The sequence below is a fragment of the Myotis myotis genome, unplaced genomic scaffold (genome assembly GCF_014108235.1).
Source record: "Myotis myotis isolate mMyoMyo1 unplaced genomic scaffold, mMyoMyo1.p scaffold_m19_p_11, whole genome shotgun sequence".
Lineage (NCBI taxonomy): Eukaryota > Metazoa > Chordata > Mammalia > Chiroptera > Vespertilionidae > Myotis > Myotis myotis.
In genome coordinates this window covers 45,370,120-45,390,252 of record NW_023416315.1, presented here as the reverse complement: position 1 = coordinate 45,390,252, position 20,133 = coordinate 45,370,120, and the positions used below count along the sequence as shown (strand labels likewise).

General features: G+C 34.2%; 1 protein-coding gene across 1 annotated transcript in view; it reads right to left on the bottom strand.

The window, feature by feature from the left end:
- Positions 1-20,133, bottom strand: part of PCLO (piccolo presynaptic cytomatrix protein) — a 273,992-nt gene that overhangs the window by 145,007 nt on the left and 108,852 nt on the right. Inside the window, exon 4 of the mRNA XM_036328338.1 lies at positions 7,120-8,007. Within this exon, the coding sequence (XP_036184231.1) occupies positions 7,120-8,007 (888 nt within the window). The remainder of the gene's footprint in view (positions 1-7,119; positions 8,008-20,133) is intronic.

The following is a 20,133-nucleotide window of genomic DNA, read 5'->3' as shown; positions in this document are numbered from 1 at the left end:
CATCTTAGATCGAGGCAGTGAGTGGGAACAGACATAATTTAAGCTTACTTTTTTAATAGAAATGTTATTTTTCAGCTTCCCTGAAGGATACATTTTCCCTGTATTTTTCTAAGTACATTTTCCATTAGACTATATTATACTGACTTTTATTTTGTATTATGTATTGTGCTTTTTCCATGTATAGTAATATGGCTATTAAGCCTTCCTAGTCTGTGTATATGAAATAATAACTTAAAATTTTCAGTGGTTAAAATTAATATTTTTACTTGCCAATAGAAAGCAGAGAATAGAGAATTATTTTTCCTTCCAATATTCTACTGCTGAGAGGCAGTAAATTGAGACCCATTTGACACTCTTTCCATAATGTCATATCTCGAGACATCTGTAGTAGTGAAGAATATACCAAGACACATCTGCACTGCCACACTTAGTTCTGCCCTTTTCCCAAAGGAAACTTTTAGCCTTTCATGTTGAAAGTAAATAGAAGTTACCTGAATAGTATTGGTGTTAAGAACTAAGTTTCTGGTTAAATATAATATTGTACAAAGAAAGGATGCAATATTACGTTTTTGGTTAATTTCCCCTAAGTCATTTATTTTAACGGGCCAAAGTAAAATAACGAAAGAAAAATCTTTAATCATTTATAGAATGTTTTGGTCAAAATGGATTGCTAGTCTGATTAAGTCCATAAAATTCACTGAGCCTGGAGAGAAAAATCATAATCCCACCTACATGGGAATGCTTTTCACTACAGAAAACCTCTTAATTTTTAATCTTATCTGATTATGCTGCCATTACATACACTGCCTATATAGAACTTGAATGCTAACCCCTGGATCATTGTAACCAGAAATTAAAGTTTATGCTAAAGAATGTTCAAATTTTGGGTTTTATCAAGAAAGCTACAGTGTTTCAATGTATCAAATGCAGATAAGCAGTATTCTGTTTAAGCATGTAAGTAAAAAGAGAGAATTCTGTAGTAACATGTAATTTTAAAATTATTAAGCTAAAAAAGTAAAGAAGACTGCACCATTCTCAACAATAAAGATAAATTTTAAAAAGAATGTACCTTTCAAATTATTTATTACATTTCAAAATAAATTTTAATTCCACTTGACAAAACATTTTGAAAGACAGGAATGAATGGAAAGAAAATGATGTGGCAGCAAAGAAATGCAAACGATATACTATAACAATATGAATCACACAGAGACAAATTAATGAATAAATAAATAAACATATTAATAAAGTAAAAAATTACACGAAGTGTTTGGGATTATAGTGGAAGCTGCCAAGAGATATAAATAAGTATAATAATGAAAAGGCAGTATGTTAAACGTATCAAAAAAAGAAGCATTGTGTTTCTTACCCTTTGCAACAGCATGGAAGGACCTGGAGAATATTATGCAGATTGAAATAAGTCAGTCAGGGAAAGACAAATATCAAATGATCTCACTTATACGTGAAATTTAATGACCATAATAAACCGATGGACAAAACAGGCCCAGAGGCATGGATGCATGGAACAGACTGACATATCTCAGAGGAGTGGGTGACAGAGAGTAACCAAAGATTTTATATGATCGGAGCTGTCTCACCCAGTCTCAACCGGGCCGGCCGGCCCCGGGGGGGGGGGGGGGGGGGGGGGGGATGGCAGAGGTTGGCTGGCGATGGGAGGATGGGAGGTTGGCTGTGGGAGCGCACTGACCACCAGGGGACAGCTCTTGCATTGAGCATCTGTCCCCTGGTGGTCAGTACGCGTCATAGCTACCGGCTGGTCGTCTGATCGTCCGGTCATCTGATCATCTGGTCCTAACGGTCGCTTACGCTTTTATATAGAGAGAGATATGCATAAACAAGGGACACAGACAATAGTGGTGAAGACCTAGATGGGGCAGGGGCTGGGAAGAGAGGGGCCAAGGGAAGAGGGAAGAGGGAATTGGGGACATCTGTAATACTATCAACAATTTTTAAAACAGAAAGAAGCACTGTGTATAGTGTTTGAGAAGCTCAGCCTTTGTAATGAGAACTGGACTAGAATCTTAGCTTTGCTGTTTCCTAGAGCTTACCCCTCTTTAACACAGCTATGATATTTACCTTATCATTAATTATGTGGGTTAAATGATAGAGAATGGACTTAACATAGTACACAGAATATAGTAACAGGTAAGTTAAGAGTATTATTTTTGTTTCCAACAAAAGCTAACTTAAAGCTGATCAGTATGGGGAGTTCCGCAGCTAAAGTGAGTGCCCCGAGGGAGAGGAGCGGCCTAGAGGCCCAGGGGGACTTTCCTAACAGGGCTGAAGGGAGGGTGCACTGTCAGGGCACAGAGAAGGACTGCGTACAGGTTCAGGCGGGAGAGCACACAAGTTACGTTCAGGAGTTACACAAAGGCCTAGTGACTGGTTTTCTGTTTCTTACTTGTGGGCAATATTAGGTTGTTTGAAGTTATATTGCAGCCATACTTCCGAGTGCTGAAAAAGCCAAGCTCAACTGTTGTCTGTAGCCTTGACCGTGGGATACAGAAACCTGGGCAAATATACCAAATTATCTAATGGACTATAAGAAGGAAACATTAAGATTTTTATTGTATTTTCAATCTAAAGTTATATTTTGCTAACTTTAATGAAAAGACTGACACCACTCTTTATTTGTTTCTCATGTTAGTTGGTCACATGGTCTGTGAGAATCCTGGGAGAAAACTGGAAGTTATACTATAAGGAAAAGATATAGTGAGGCAGTCATTTCATTTGCTCACCTTTATATAACAGCTTATTTTTTGTTGTTGTTGTTACGCAGGTTTGTGGCTTGTATTACCCAGTTTCAACTAAACCACCTTTTCTATAATAGTTAAGTGGTAAACAAAATATTCTTTAAAAATATTTTCACAAAAAAAAGCATGTGTTAAGGATAATACTAATAATGTAAGAAACATAAAGCACAGTAATAAAGAAGTTTACACTCCATATTGTTATAAGCTTTTCATCAGTAACTTTACAAGGTAAAAGCAATGATTACCAAGTTGAATCAGTTCTGACACAAGTTGGCCAAAAATGTTTGATGGTACCAGAAAACTATTCAGTAATTATATTTACATCTATTATTGCTAATAACACATTGCCAACATTTTGCATTATAGTAAGTAATATGACAGGATCAGAAACTCACATTATTTTCAGCAAATAAGTATTCTAGTACTTCATAAATTTGTAGTAAATTGAGTAATAAAGACATAATATTCATATGCATTTTCTTACTGAATAATGTAAGAAAAAAGGTCACATGTCATTTGGTGAAAATTGTTTTTCCTGCCATGTAAAAATAGCTAAAGTAATATGTAGAAACTAATATGGTGACAAATCAAACTGCATGTCTTCATTAGCAAATATTATTAGAAGAAACAAAAAAAAATAACTGGAAGGCTTGGGGAAATCTTATTAGAGCAAAGTAAGTAACAAAAGGTTATATAATAATAGAAATATGTTCAGTTTATAATGTTCAATAATTGTTTCAATAAAATTCTTTAAAAAGTACTATTGTGAGACACAAAGAAATAATATACCAATGAAGATAGCCTCCATATTGAGGGATTTGTATAACAAAGGTATATATGTTTTTAAATAAAAAACTACATATTAGCCTGGCTGGTATGGCTCAGTGGTTGAGCATTGACCTCAGGAGGTCACTGATTGATTCCAGATCAGGGCTCAATCCCCAGGAAGGGGTGTGGTGTGCAGGAGACAGCCAACTGATGTTGATGTTTCTCTCTCATCAATGTTTCTCTCTCTCTCGCTCTCTCTGTCTCCTTTCCTCTCTCTCTAAAAATCAATGAAAACATTAAAAAACAAAAAATACAAAAACCTACATATTAATTATTGAAGAATAGCTTTTCTGACTGAAATTATTTTTTTAAAGGGTAAGGTTATAGAGATAGCAGTACATATAAAATTCATTTACTTCAAGTTACAAGTAAGCTAGAAATGCAGAGAGTGCCTTATGATTCTACAGATGTAGTACACGTTGCATACTACTGAGACCTTTATATTTTGAAGTATATCTTTAATATTTTGTACTGATTTAGAGAATAACTATGTATTTTAGCCACAGAGGTTTACTGATTACCTCACAGGAAATTAATTTGAAAAGTTGTAAATGTGAAGATTTAATTCCTTTTTAACAAAAGTAGAAGAATTGAAAATTTGCCCAACTTTTGGGTGATGACAAGTGGTTATCAGCAATATACTACTTATTAGGTATTTAGGAAGAAAGTAAACCTTGGTTACCAGCAATATGCTACCTTTTGGTTATCAGCAATATGCTTCCTTTAATTAGGAAAAAAATAAACAATAGCTGTCTCTTCAAAAAATTATATGTGAAAACACTCCTTTGAAGATATAGATTTTTGGAAATTATGTGATTATGCTATATGAAATGGCATGTGATTCTAAAAGGCTTTCAGATCTGCTCATTTAACAAACTTTGCAGAGAATATTTTTACTGTTTATAGATCTTTCAGATAAAGAACTCTGGTGAGCTTCAAAGACATTTGTTAAAATATTTTAAAACACCTCATTATCTGATAATTGGTATCAAGGAAGATTAACATTAATTTGTGGAATTTCTACAATTAAGGAAAAATTTTGTTTTCAATTTCAAACTTAGAAAACAGAAAGATGCGACAAGTACAATCTTTGATCCACTTCTTCCAATTCTGGTATAAGCTTGTGAGCTATCTTTTTTGTTGTTATAATAGCCATTAAAACTAAATATCAAAATATAAAAATAAGCTTAACTTAGAAGTTCAATTTCAAATAACTCTATCAAAATATTTCAGACCCAGATTTTCTAAAATATTGAAGCACGGTCAATCAATGTTCTCTATAAAACACTATCTTTAATCAAATTTTAATGTGGTCAAAAGTATTTACATTTAAATACATATAATAAAACAATTTTTGTTTATTTCACTGATTTTTATTTTATTTATATGTCAATATTTTATATAGTAAATAATATGTTAGTAACTTAGTATATACACTTAATTTAGAAATAAGTATATATATACAGATGTATATATTGAGGTTATAAAATAAAAGAAAAAGTCAGGAAAAAAAATGATAGAAAGTGATAAAGGTGCAAAATAATATAAAAACTGGTGCATTAACAAACATTAGGACACATTGTTCAGATTGTATTTAACAAGCAATAGAGAATCAGTAGATGTATGTGAGCAATAGAGTTAAACTGTCCAAACCTTGGAAAATCATAATTACCTGATGAGTACATACTGGAGAAGGGAGAAACAGAAGGCACAGTGGCCAGTAAGAGATTATTTAAATCACTGGTGAAAGGTCAGGAAGGCCATGCATAGGACAGTGTCCTTAGGAATAGGAGCTAATGAACTGGAGTGTGATAAGCTGGATGTGGAGAGCAAAGAGCATGCAAGAAGAAATCTCAGATCACTCATCCTGGGAAACGAGAGACAGGGTGCATGGTGGTGCCTTTATCAGAAATAGAAAAGTCAGAAGCAGAAACTGCCTCTGTACAGACTTCCAGCTTGCAATCAGGCTTTGAAGTGGGACAATCTATTGGGTATTTGAAAATGCAGGTCTCACAATGAAAAGAGGGTCTAAGTACACAAGCGGATTTAGGAATTGTCCATGTGACTTCACTAGGAGAAAAGACAGAACTCGAAAGAAAACAAGAAACCTCATGGTATGGAGATTGGGAAAGAGAAAGTAATAGTCACAATAAAAAGCTCAGGAGGGATGATCGGAAAGACAAAGAGAGAACATTAAGGGAAGAGCCACGAAAGAAAAGGATAGTTTCACAAAGGGAGAAATGGTGAAAAGCATGAAGCTCTGCAAGTGGTTAGCTAGAGGCTATGGGTGGTGGTGGTGGTGGCTGATCAGGATATTAGAGTAAGGAATACATAAATAAGCATCTACTTTCTCTGACTCAAATAAACTCATTCATATAACAAAGGGAGATCAAAATTTATTTAATGAGATATACATCACATACCAAAGGTAGGTTAGTAACCATGTGTTAAAAAAATTTAAACAACAAAACAGAACAACTGAACCAGAGTCTGGATGGACTATAGGTTCTAATTAGATTTATCATATTAACTTTTAATACTAATAAATCATTTCATTTTTCCAGCAAATCATTGCTAGCATCCAGAAGGTGGAGGGGCTGAGCAAAAAAGAAGGGGGTAAGAAAAACACAACAAAACAACTCATGGACAGGAATAACAGAGTGGTGATTACAGAGGGTAGGGGGAGGGGTCAGTGGAGGTGGAGATGGGTATATGGGAGATAAATGGTGATGGGGGGAAAAATAAAATAAAAATAAAATAAATAAATTTATTCAACCAGATATAATGTAAGATTTCCTGTAATCTGAAAAATCATAGTTCTTCTAAAATTGATATTATTGCTTTTGTAAATATTGGTTAAGATGGGGCACTCTTAAAAGTTTCTACTAAAGAAAATGATATATATATATATATATATATATATATATATATATTATTGCAGATTATGCTTGGGTTATAAATAACCCTTCAATATTAAACACATTGAGCAAAACCACAAACAGAATACATTAATTAAAATCATACTAAATACTAAAATGAACTTAAAAAAAATGACATTTGTCTTAAATGTTTCCACTCTTTTTGCAATCATAATTATATAATTTTATGGTTGAACGAAACTTGAAAGGAACTTGTTGACTCTTAATTAACCAAGTGGATAAGGAAATAGAAACTTAAAAACACACATATTTCATATTAAAGGAGGATACTGATTTTATGTTCATAGTGGAGAGAAAAAGGAATAACTTAAAATTGTAACAAACGTTTCTTTATCACTCTATAGGATGTGGATAAATTATCTGATAGACATAAAAGCTAGAAAAATAAATTTTCTATCTATGCTTTAAGCTGTCAAAAAAGTTCTTCATTTTAGCAATCAACTGTTACACTTTTCTGAAAAAAAATATTAATCAAAGGATTTTCCTTGTATAATTACCATTAAGCACTCTAGGTTCTTAGGTAAAAATTAGTCAATTATATACATAAGACTGTGCAAAGTTAAGAAAACATAACTTACCGTTTTTTCTTTCCCAGGTTCCACCTGATCAGGCTTCGCTGCACATACTTCCTGTGGCTGATCTTTTATTTTTTGAGTTGCCCCATCATCTCCCTCAGGCAATGTCTGGAGCACCCCAGGCGGTACCCCCTCCATCTTCATCGCTGGTGGTTTCTTTTCTTGCACTGCCTGAGGAGCCACTCTGCTGTCTTCAGGCGTTTCTTCAGCAACTTGTACTTGAGTTTTAAGTAAAGTCTGTTTCTGTTCCTCCTCTAGAGCTGATGTTTTTGCTCCTGGAGGAAACTTTTTGTCTTCAGGGGTTGGCTTTTTGTCTTTAGGAGGTGGCTTTTTCTCTTCTGGAGGTGGCTTTTTGTCCTCAGTGGTTGGCTTTTTCTCTTCAGGAGGTGGCTTTTTGCCTTCAGTAGTTGCCTTTTTCTCCTCAGGAGGTGGCTGTTTTTCTTCAGTGGTTGGTTTTTCCTCTTCAGGAGGTGGTTTTTTTCCTTCAATGGTTGCCTTTTTTTCTTCAGGAGGTGGCTGTTTTTCTTCAGTGGTTGGTTTTTTATCTTCAGGGGTTGCCTTTTTTTCTTGAAGGGCTAAAACTTGGTCTTTTTCTTGTTTACGCTCTTCTCGTTTTTTATCTGTGGTTACCTTGGGAAGCATTTTTTCAAATAAAGGTGTTTCTTGTACTTTTTCTGGTATGATTTTTTCACCTTCTGTTTTTCCTTCTTGTTCCTTCTTTTTAACTTTCCCTTGACCAGGCATTGCAGTTTTCTGAGGTGATTGTTCTGTAGGGAAAGGCAGAGGAGAGGCTTTTGGCCCTGATGGTGCAGGAGGCATTTTGCCCATGTCTCCAAGCTGCCCTGACATCGCTCTCTGGGTTTGGCAATTTAAACAAAGCCATTCTTGAATCTGCAAATAAAACAGCATTAAACAGATTAATTATATGATCATGTATTTGTTACACTGCATTTACCAAGGTTAAATCTGGCAATTTCTAGTTCTATTTTGTATATGGAGAATTGGATCACTGTTTTCTAAATCAGTGAAACAGTGATTTTAAAGAAGACTGCAAAAAGACTATCTGAAATAAAAAAAATATGAGGGATCCTTAAAGATGACTAATTTACTCTCCTCACTATAAAAAAGAAAATAAATCTTTAACAATAAAGATGGACCCAGGAAAATACCCTCTCTTTTTCCTTTCTCTGTGTGAAAAATCTGCATTTGCTCCAAATAGAACTATTAAATTTCATAGTAATTTTCATTTAATCACCAATTAATCAAGATTTTTTTTTTTTTTAATTTAGCCTATAGTCGCGTATCTCTTGACTTGGGTCAAAGGTAGCTCTATGTACCACAGTAGAACTTTACAAAGTACATGGAGATTTTTCAAGAATCACTTAGGCATAATTCTCTATGTGCTGTAGGATTAAAATAAAATTTCATTTTTAATAACATTCACACTTCTCATGCAGTTGAGCAAGACACATTCACAGGCTCCAACTGTTTGGTATCTTTACCCCCACAGTCTTTTGAATTGCTGACCAAAACAGTTCCTTTTATCTCTGCTCCTCAGTGTAATTCATGGGCTACCTTTGCCAAACTATGGTGAGGACATGCAAATTCATGGGAACTACACCAAAACTGTTTTAGCAGGATCCTGGCGTAGAAGAAGGTGGATCTGCCCTTTTAATAAATTGTTGGTTAATTCTTTTGCAAACTGAGGACTGAAAACTCTCTCAAAATATGTACAAATAATTATAAGGGAGACATTATATTCAACTAATATTATTATAGAATTCTTGCCTTGCTGATTTACGTTGTGCTTTTTCTTACATTATACTTGCTATCATGTACAAAGTAAAAACTATACGTATAGCTTCTAATTGTTACCATTTAATGAGTTCTTATTCTGTAAAGTATACAATTGGAGGTTCATACAAAATAGTATTGCATTCATATGTTTCATTGTCTTCTGCAAAGTTCAATTTCAAAATGCTTTTCATACTACTACATCACTCTTTTCAGTTGCATAACTTAAATTATTTAGAGACAAAAATCACTTACTGTTCTAAGATATTATCAGATATATTAAGTTTCATTTCTTACTACAGCTCCCAATTTCATTAGAGACATAAAAAAGGTTGCTTTATAATGGCTCTTTTGAAATCTGTAAGCCACTATAATTCTTATTTGCTGATCTAAAAGAGTAAAGTCAAAAGTCAAATATTTAACTTCAGGAAAATGCTGTCTACAAAACATTAGTATGTATTATGGATTAATTTGCTCTTTGTATGATCATCCAGTACCAATTCCCTTCTTAATTCCTTCTTAAGCAGCTCTGAAGTGAATTGTGGCTTTTTAATATAAAAGTCTTAGGGGGAAAAAACCTGATTTGATCCCTTATGTCAAATACTAAAAGCTCCAGCCCATGTGCAGAATTGTCCCTGGAGGAGATACTTGCATATTATTTACAGAAAATCAATGTTAATCTCTGCTGTGGGTTTAAAAACTTGGTTGAGCCACATTTAAGAAATCTTCATTCAGAACCTGATATTTTAAAAAACAAAACAGACACAAAGAGCTGGATCACTGTGCCATTTTGTGAAATGGATTCTAAAATCCAAAATCAGGCGAGTGTTAACCATTTCCGTCCAGGGCATATCCTAATGTAAACAAGGAAATTTTTAGTATACCAAGAATACAGGTTTAATTACATTGGCAATTCTGTTTTTTTAATTCCTTATTGTTTAAAGTATTGCATATGTCTCTATTCTCCCATTGACCTCTCCCTGGCCACCCTACCCGCTGTCCCCCACACATGCCCTTACCCTCCTTGTGTCTATGTTCATTGGCAATTCTTGTCAATTTAAAATATGATTATTTTACCTGAGTTTTGGAGAAATATAATTCTTACAAAATTCTCCTCTCTTGCTACTTTCAGTATATAATACCACAGTGGCACACAACTCTTGTTAAAAGGTGTGTTGAGGAAATTAACACAGTGACTATTTCAAAATAGTATAGTATATTCAGTATTTTCACACATTTGAAGTTCAGATAGGATAAAAGGTATGTTCTAATTAATCTTATTATAAAACACTTCATTCTCCTGATTTGAAATAATGCTTAATAAACATACAAGCAGTGATAACCCACACACTACTAAGGTCTCAAGGCAAAGAGAAGGCAATAGTGCCAATCTAAAAGAAACAGAATTTATCCTTACAGTTTCATTGGCTACTTCAAATTCATGTTTTGCTTGATATCTCGTACATATTCATTTAAACTTAATATTTTTAATCATTGCTATTTTGTAATATTTTTAACATGATGTTGCTTTATTTGGTCTCTTGGTTGCATGATTGACTTGCATTTTGAGTAAAACTACAAGGCAAAGCCTAATTTTTTTTTTTTTTACTGTCACCAAAATTAATCTGGAAACTGAGGTTACTATTCTTATTATGTTACAAATAACTATGACAACTATGTAATTACTAGAGGCGTGGTGCACAAATTCCTGCACCAGTGGAGGGTCCCTCAGCCTGGCCTGCCGGATCAGGCTGAAACTGGCTCTCCGAAATACCCTGAGGGGTCCCAGACTGCAAGAGGGTGCAGGCAGCCCAAAGGACCCCACCGGTGCACAGTTGGGGCCAGGTAAGGACACAGGAGGTTGGCCAGCCAGGGAGGGGCCATGGGAGGGTTCCAGGGTGTTTCCAGCCCATATTGGTCAGTCCCAGTTGGCCCGACCCCAGCAGCAAGCTAATCTACCAGTTGGAGCATCTGCCCCCTGGTGGTCAGTGAATGTCATAGCTAGCAGTTGAGTGGCATTAGCATATCATTAGCATATTATGCTTTGATTGGTTGAATGGTCAACTGGTCAACTGGACATTTAGCATACTAGGCTTTTATTATATATGATTCTGTATATTTCTTTCTATTTCTATCTATGGTGTACACATAGCATTTGGAAAGTGTATTTGTAATACTTATTCTATCAAGGAATGCACATCAAAGTAGGACAATTAGGACATGAGTAAAAATAAGTATACTAACAATTTGCTTCAAAAAATAAGGAAAATAAAAAGAATGCAATGGATTTAACAGGATTGTCTGATGAACCCATTTAGAACATAGATTTAATACATCATGAGTCTCACAAGAGTATTTTTTCACCAATCGGAAATGTTGAATGGATGGTCTCAAATATGTGTCTCTTCTTTCTGCAGTCCTAGAACCAAAATTAGAATGCCAACATAATCAACAAGGACATTTTAATATCAATAAAGAACTGAAAGACAGAGAAAAAACTTATAGTAACACCAAAATTTTATATTTCTTTAAACACGTACATTTAATTTTATTTATTTATTGTGAGGGTAGAAAAACTCAGGGCAACAGTAAAATCTAAAGTGGAAATGAGAAAAGAAAAATGGACCAACATGAGTAAATGAAATTTCATTTTGGACAACAAAAGTCATTGTCATTATCATACATCACTAAATACAAACACAATTACTGGAATAATTTGCTTCACAAAAATAATTTGGGAAATGCTCTGTAAACACCTAAGAAGATGTAAAAATCTGTGGTTCACTTTTTTTTTTTGCATTCTTTACCAAAAAATAATCCCAAAGATTTTTTTTTATCAATATAGTCAGGAATTTAATTAAGATGTATTATATAACTAGGTCTAAAAATATTATCTGTACTTTTAATTCCTCAATAACTATACCATTAAATACTCATAATGTTTCTGGTCCAGTGGCAATCTGAAGATAAATTAATCAAGATTCTTTAAATTATATAAGAATTCAGTGTATAATAAACCATTGCCATATATGATTTTCACTAGCTGAAAAGATTTTACCAGACATACCATTATGTAACACTTGCAATTGTGAAACACATGACTATTCGTATTTTGCCTTATAGTTAAATATCAAGTTATGGTTTTCTCTTTGAAATAAAGACAGTTAGGCAATAAAAAATATACACTATAAATTATGTATAATGTATTATATGTGTGTGTGTGTGTATATATATATATATATACTGAAAGCATTTCTATTATTTACTTAGTTTACTACATAGAAAATTACAAAATATAAATGCCTATGTAGGCTTTTTAACATACTAGTCATCAATATAGATGCTCTCAGACCATTTCTTTTTGTTTTTCTTTGTTTTTAAAATAGATATTACTTTTAGTATACTCTTAGTCTCTTGATAGTACAAAACATAATAAAAGTTTATATTTCAGCCTTAGCCGGTTTTGCTCAGTGGATAGAGCATCGGCCTGCAGACTGAAGAGTCCCAGGTTCAATTCCGGTCAAGGGCACATGCCTGGGTTGCAGGCTTGATCACCAGTGTGGGGCATGCAGGAGGCAGTCGATCAATGATTCTCTCTCATCATCAATGTTCTCTCTCTCTCTTCCCTCCTTTCCCTTCCTCTCTGAAATCAATAAAAATATGCATTTTTAAAAATGTTTATGCTTCATCTAGATTTTTAATGTATTAAATAAATGCAGAAGACTCTGTAAAATCAAAAACATTTTATTCAAAGTTTTAATATTAATAACCAATATATCAATATTCATCCAAGTGGGAAAAATTCTGTTAGTTTATAAAAACTGTAACCCCACTTTGATCAAACATACTAGAACATATTCAATTGTCAGCTAGTACATGTTAATAAAATGTATTTATTTTAAAATTAAATAATCAGGGCTTGTTCCAAACAAAATAAACCTCCAAAAATCCATTAATCTTAAGTGGAGAGTGGGAAATGAAGGCAATAAAAACACAAAAAAAAGGATGCTGCTGTGCTACTCAGCATTTTTCCATCAATAAGCAATTTCCTTTATATAACAGTTCAGCTGTAACTATAGCAACAATACCATTAAGAAAAATCTGAGAACTTCAGGCTTGCCTATTTATTTTTCCAAGTATCTTTACTGAAGCATGATAATAAGACCTACAGCAGGTTGAAATTTGCCATTAGACTTAAAATGAAAGGAAAGCTATGGTTGCAAAACCTACACAGCATGCATATTTGTATTTGAAAAATCTTAATAGCATTTTCACAAGAACTTTCATTAAAAGACCAACTGGACTGATTTTTGAAGTTTATATAATTTCCATCAATGAGGTATTTAAGCAGAGACTTGGTTGCCCCTACTCAAAATTCTGTAAAGAAAAAGCCAGCAATCAAGGAATTGGTACTACTAGTATAATACCATTGAGTTTCCTGCTTACTATTAAGATTTTGAGTCAACAATAAAATTTTTACATGGGTTTTTGTTTTTCTGTTTATTTATCGTTCAGAATGTTATTTTTTTTTAAGTTGAGAAATAATTACACTAATAATCTTCTTAGAAATCACTATAACTCATTGACAGATCCAAAAATTGGGAGCAATGTTAGCTGCAAATGGTCACTTGTATCAATGTCACTTACAGCCTTAGCATTAGGGTGTTCTGTTTATTGAAGGCCCATGTACTCTTACAATTCAATTTACATCCTGAAAATCATTTTTTGCTTATTAAAAGTCTAAATTATTTCCTTTTGTCCTTGAAAGGGAAAAAGACTGAAATCACAGTTCATGCGTTCTTTTTTCAGATTACAAAATAAGTTGTTCAGACTACACAATTAGGGTATTAGAAATCTGTGATCACTCATGAGACTGCACTGTGCAACTATATGCAATAATGTACTTATAATATTTCTATTCTTATTCCTTGCTTCCTAAAAGTGAATAAGATGTGAGTCGACTCTTTTTCTTATCATACTCTTTTTGACTTGAATATACACTTACTCAGTATTTTTGTTCCCTTTACAAGCATTGAAACAAAACTAACTCATATCCAAAATACTTAATTGAAATATTGGGGTTCATCCTCCTTTAATTTATATGTAGTTATAAGAATTATATCAGAGTATATTAGAACATAACCACTCATATAAAAACTAAGAAAAAACGGCATTTAATTTTAAAGGAATTACTGAATATGAAGGGTAGGAATCAATAACAGATTCTAATAGAATATTGGATACTGTTAGGAACTTGTACTGAAGTTATCACTCTTAGGTCTAAATTAATCAGTGGTTCTGTCCCTACTCATCTCTTCTTTTATGTCTATGCTTATTTCTCTAAGACCCTCACACCCCTATACACCCACATGAAGTCTCTGTTTCATTCAGTAGAATCTTTAAATGTAAGTTTCTATATAATGTAAATTACATTAACAGAAATTTCTATAATAGAAACATGCCAACTAAAGTCTTGTATTTTACATCAGAGATTAAAGCTATATTTAGATTATAATTTCATACTCCTAATTGATATTCTTTTTCAGTCAATTCTTCTTTGACTATAGCAGGATAATTTTTCTAGCCACTTTCTCATCACAGTTCATATGTATTTTCCTAAACTAAAAAGTAATCTCAGAGTGTTTGCTATTTTAAATACCATTACATAAATAATATATAAATACGCAAATGAATTATTTCAAATACCTCTGAATTATTACATGAACACAATTTTATCAGAACTTATTCATGAAAATCAGAGGCTTAGTTTCTTTTTATAACTATTATATGCAAATGAATATATATTTATATTTATGCAAAATATATATTTATTTGCATGGATAAGAACAAAATAGTGTTCATTTCCCTAATATCTTCCTAACTCCCTCCCTCTTTCCTTCCCTCCCTCCTATCTATCTCTATCTCTCTCTCTCTGGGGCAGCAGGAAGAGAGGAGGTATGAAGATCACTCCCAAATTTCTGCCATAAATTTCTGGCTGGATTGTTGTATCATTTACTAAGATAGGAACAACAGGGTGAAGGAGATATTTGAATATCCAATATTTTAAAGACATTCTTTAATGTATCAAGTGATGATGCTGAGTTAATTGTTCCTATGGGTCTGAAGCTCAGAAAAGAGATATGATACAGAGATACACATTTGGGAGTAACAGCAAATCTATAATGTTTTAAGCTATGGAAATTGATGAAATCCAAAGAAAAGGATATAGAGTAGAAGACATGAGGAGCTATAGCCAAACCCTGAAGCTGTATAACATTCGGAAGCTTGGTTGAAGGTAATGACCTAACATCAGAGCCTGTGAATGAGCAGGGAATGTCATAGGTAGAACAGAAAAAGAAGCATGAACCATGGAAACCAAGAAAAAAAACCCTGGCCTGTGTTTCCAAGTGGTTAGAGCATGTTGGCATATGTACCAAAGGGTCACGGATTCGGTTCCCAGTCTAGGGCACATACTGAGATTGTAGGTTGGATCCCCAGTCCTGGTCCGGGCTTGTGCAGAAGGCAACCAATCGATATCTCTCTCTCACATTGATGTTTCTCTGTTTCCCTCTCACACCCTCCCCTTTTCCACTCTCTCTAAAAATCAATGGAAAACTATCTTCTGGTGAGAATTAACAAAATAAAAAAGGCAAATAAACCAAGAAAAAGAGAGTGAGGAGAAGCAGTCCTTGCCCTGGGTGGGTTGATGGTGCAAATAAACTGGATTCCTGAAATTTATTAGAGACTAGCAAGAACCAATTGTTTTGGTAAATTGTTATAACAGAGTGGTTGGGATATGGGAAATGTAAGCATAAAATATAAGTAACACTTTAGAGAAGTTTCACGGTGAAGGGTAAGTAGAAATAAATCACTGCATGAAATGAATATAAATTCAAGGCCATAAAATCTGAAAACAGATATCCCGGATTTGGAGACAGGCTCTGCTAGTTCCTAGCTGTGTGGATTTATATAAGTTACTTAATCTTTCTGTGCCTCAATGACTTAATTTTAAAACTGGTGACAATAATAACTTCATCAGAGGTTTTGTGAAAACACACACACACACATACACACACACACACACACATGACATATGTGGAGTTCTTAGAACCATATCTGATAAATAATGGATACTATACATATTTGTTATAGTTTAGTTCAACATGTAAAAATCTTTAGCGCACTCAAATGCTGATTGACAGAATCCAACATAGAAGAAAAAATGAAATATATTTATCATTATCTTTAGGAGGAGAAATTGATGATTCTAATCATCTCATTTTTGCTTAAGAGAAGATTCTATTTTTATGAGCATTTATCACTTTTATAATAAAATACTAATTATATTTTAGAAAAAATGCATGTCATAAAATTGTGCATAATTATATATGTTGGGAAAAGAATAACAATGATAAAAGCTTGGGAAAAGAATAACAATGATAAAAGCTATTATATTTATCTACTTTTGTTGAAAATCTTACATGTAATTATGTGTGTGTATATATATATATATATGTATAAAAACAGAAAAAATACTGCAGGAATATTTGCCAAAATTATTAACAGTAGCTAATTATAAGTGACAAGAGTTATAGAGTATTTTGATTTTATTTGCTTTGCTCCTGTTTATTTTCTACATTTTCTGCAATTAATATTAATTATATATTTGTAAGTGGAAAATACTACTTAAAAAATTAAAGACATTTTTCTCTGGATCCTGGAAGTCTATAAATTAGGGCTTGATCAGAACCCAAGCTACTTAGCTGATACTGAAGTACTGAGCCTGGGCCACCAATCTCGGGCCAACAATCTCCGGCCACTGAGTCATCTCTGGCCTTTCTATCCAAATCCCTGAGGTAGAATCAAAAATCTTGTTAGCTATATACTGCTGTCCAAACAATGTTCATGAAATACAAATCTGTGTATGACAAACTCCTAGAATGACTTTCCTTCCTTTCGGATAAAACTGTCCATTTGTAAGCCCCACCACATGCATTCGGAAGCAGAAGGTCAGTGAATGCATTTTCTCTCTCAGGGTTAAATGGTTTTCATTGTTCACAGTTTATCTGCTCAGGGGCCCTTTCTTTTCTCACATAAAACTGGTGACAATAATAACTCCATCAGAGGTTATTCGCCAAGTTTTGCCTGTCCTTCAGAAACTGTTTTGTTAGCTAGTACTCCCAAAGCATACTCCAGTAAGTTCCTCTTTGTGTATGTCTTCTCCAGTCTCAGCCATTTAAATACAGGACAAGCCCTGGCTGGTGTGGCTGGGCCAGCACTCTAACCACTGAGCCCCCCGCCAGGGCAAGGCTTCATCACTTTCTGTTGCCTAATAACCTCTTAGTTGTTGTAAGTCACCAAAAGATGTGAAATTCAATATATCGTTGGGAGAGATAACGGGCTTGATACCATCTTAGAATCCTAAGATTAAGAGACTGTTACATCATTACACAATTAAAGGTGAGATAGAAGCAAAAAGAAAATGCAACAGAAGATAGACTTTCAACATGCATTAGACAATCCAATTATGTAACTAACATCGTTGTCCTAATTTCCTGCCTAAAAGAGCAAATTTTTGCTTGACATAGAAGTTCAGTTTCTCTGGTAGCTACTACCAGAGAGTGAAAACAAAAACAAACAACAAAACAAACGAACGAACAAAAACCCAATGTGAGTATGCTGGTCCTTTTTACTTGTTTCTTACAGTAATAGTAATTACAATAGGGAACATTTTTTTTGAGCAGTGACTATGTGCCAGACACTGTTCTGAGTGCTTTACCTAAGTTAACTCTTTAAACCATCACAACAATTCTATGAGCTATGCCAGGTTATTATTCTCATTTACAGATGAGGAAACTGAGGCAAAGAAGGGAACAATAACTGCTGAGATTACGCAGCGAGCCACTGAGACAGGATTCAGGCCCAGGCATTCTGGTGCCTAAGTCTTTGATCTTTCTTAAACAGTACTCTACAGTGCTTCTCACAGTCACTTAATGACATTAAACTTAGAATACTTCTTTACTGACATTACATAATTTGTACAAAATACTTCTGTGAGCTTGGTGGGCATAAGTCAGTAACTCGAAACCCATCACGAGTTCTAGCCACTGTGAAGGTTAAATGTCTGGGCTTTCAATGCTAGGTCTACATTAAGGAAAAAAACATAACTTTTGGGGTGGTCAGTCATCCTCCTCCACGAGGAAACTAACCTTGGTACTTTTATTACTAAATCTGTTTATTTAAAATATATATTTTCTTATTTCAGAGTTTAGTGTTTTCTTTTTACTTTCCTATACACATATACTCTACAAAGTTCCATATATTTCTATAAAATATACATAAAACATAACACTGTGTATCTCTGAAATAAGTAAATGTATTTTGTACATAAACAGATTTAGTTATAATGGTATCAATGGATTTTATCAATGAGATACTGCTTACTGATATAAGTAGGTGTTATAGACAATACTCTATAACAAATTATCATTTGAAATTTATTATTGTGACAATCAGGCTAAATAAAAGCTCACGTTACCCATAAATGTATCATGGTGAACTAGCTAAAGGATGCATAGTCATTATCCTTTCATTTCCTTAGCAGTGATATAACAATCTTGTACCACATTATGAATTAGTTCTTTTTATAAAGTTTTCCCCCCCACAACAATACAGGTTCTTAGAAAAGGTCCTAAAATATAACTCTTTTTAAAAATATATTTTTTTATTCATATCAGAGAGGAAGGGAGAGGGAGAGATAGAAACATCAATGATGAGAGAGAATGAGCTGCCTCCTGCCTGCCCCCTACTGGGGATCAAACCGGCAACCTGGGCATGTAACCTTGACCGTAATCGAACCCAGGACCCTTCAGTCTGCAGGCTGATGCTCTATCCACTGAGCCAAACCAGCTAGGGCTAAAATATAACTCTTTTATTTTACTGTAAAGAACATGTGCTTTTTTATCATGGCCATGGTTAAAAAATCATTTCCTTCAGACAATTGTTCTTCGCACACTCTTTAGTTTTGCAGCGCTACACATTCTTATGTCTATCTCCTTTTTAAAAGTGCAGGAACCTGGCAGTGTTCTAGCACCAGCTCCCATTTGTTTTCATGCAAGTGCATCGTCTGGGGAGATAATCAAACACTGGGAGCAGGTGCTGCTCTCCCCACTGCTCCCCGAGGTCCCCATGTGAAAAGGACATGGCACAGGGCTGGACACCCACTATCAGAGGCCCAACAACAGATGGACCGACTAAGATGAGCACTGCTGCCAAAATCTGGAAATGTCAAAATAAAACACAACACAGAGGTTGAGGGAAATGGGAAAGTAGTATGTGTGAAAACGGAACCTGAAATTAGAATCAATGTTGAAGAAAGTAAGATTAAAAATGCATTTTCGGTTTCTGCAAGAATTCAGTTCAAGTGTGGATGTTTTTAAAAAGAGAATGAACCGGGCCCTTATTTTTTGAACATGTGCTACAGAAGCCAGGAGGATGCTTATTTTTTGATAGTCTGTTTTAATTGTCTTAGCTTTCTTCTGTTTATTTAGGAAGCTTATGCTAATAAGCAAATATAGAGGTCTGAGCCATTAAAGAATGTGTGTTTTTGTTGTTTTTTAATCCTCACCTGAGGATATTTTTTTCAACTCTTTTTTTTTTTTAAGAAAGAGAGAGAGAGAGAGAGAGAGAGAGAGAGAGAGAGAGAGAGAGAGAGAGAGAGAAAGGGAGAGAGAAACATCTATGTGAGAGAGACACATCAATTGGTTGCCTCCTGCATGTGCCCCAATCGGGGCCAGGGAGAACCTGCAACTGAGGTATGTGCCCTTGACCAAGAATCAAACTCGAGACCCTTCAGCCCAAAGGGTCTGCAAGCTGATGTTCTAACAACTGAGCAAATCTACCAGGGCTAAAGAATTTATTTATTTTTTTAATCTTGGCTTCAAAGAAAGGTTATTGCTTGGGCAACCAGTAGATTCGGGAGAGGGTAGAGATGAAGAGTTGAGATGAGGTTGGAGAAATAGGTCTATTATTGGTGGGACTTGCAAGCCAGGTTCATGAATATGAAAGTCATCCTTTAAAAAGAGAGAAATCACTGCAGTGTATTGAGTAGAAAAATGTAATGTATGACATGAAGAAAATAAATATTAAGAAAATTGTTCTGAGTGCTATATAGGGTAGATTAAAATGACAGAAAGACACGGCACTGACTTAGCTGAAAAGTAT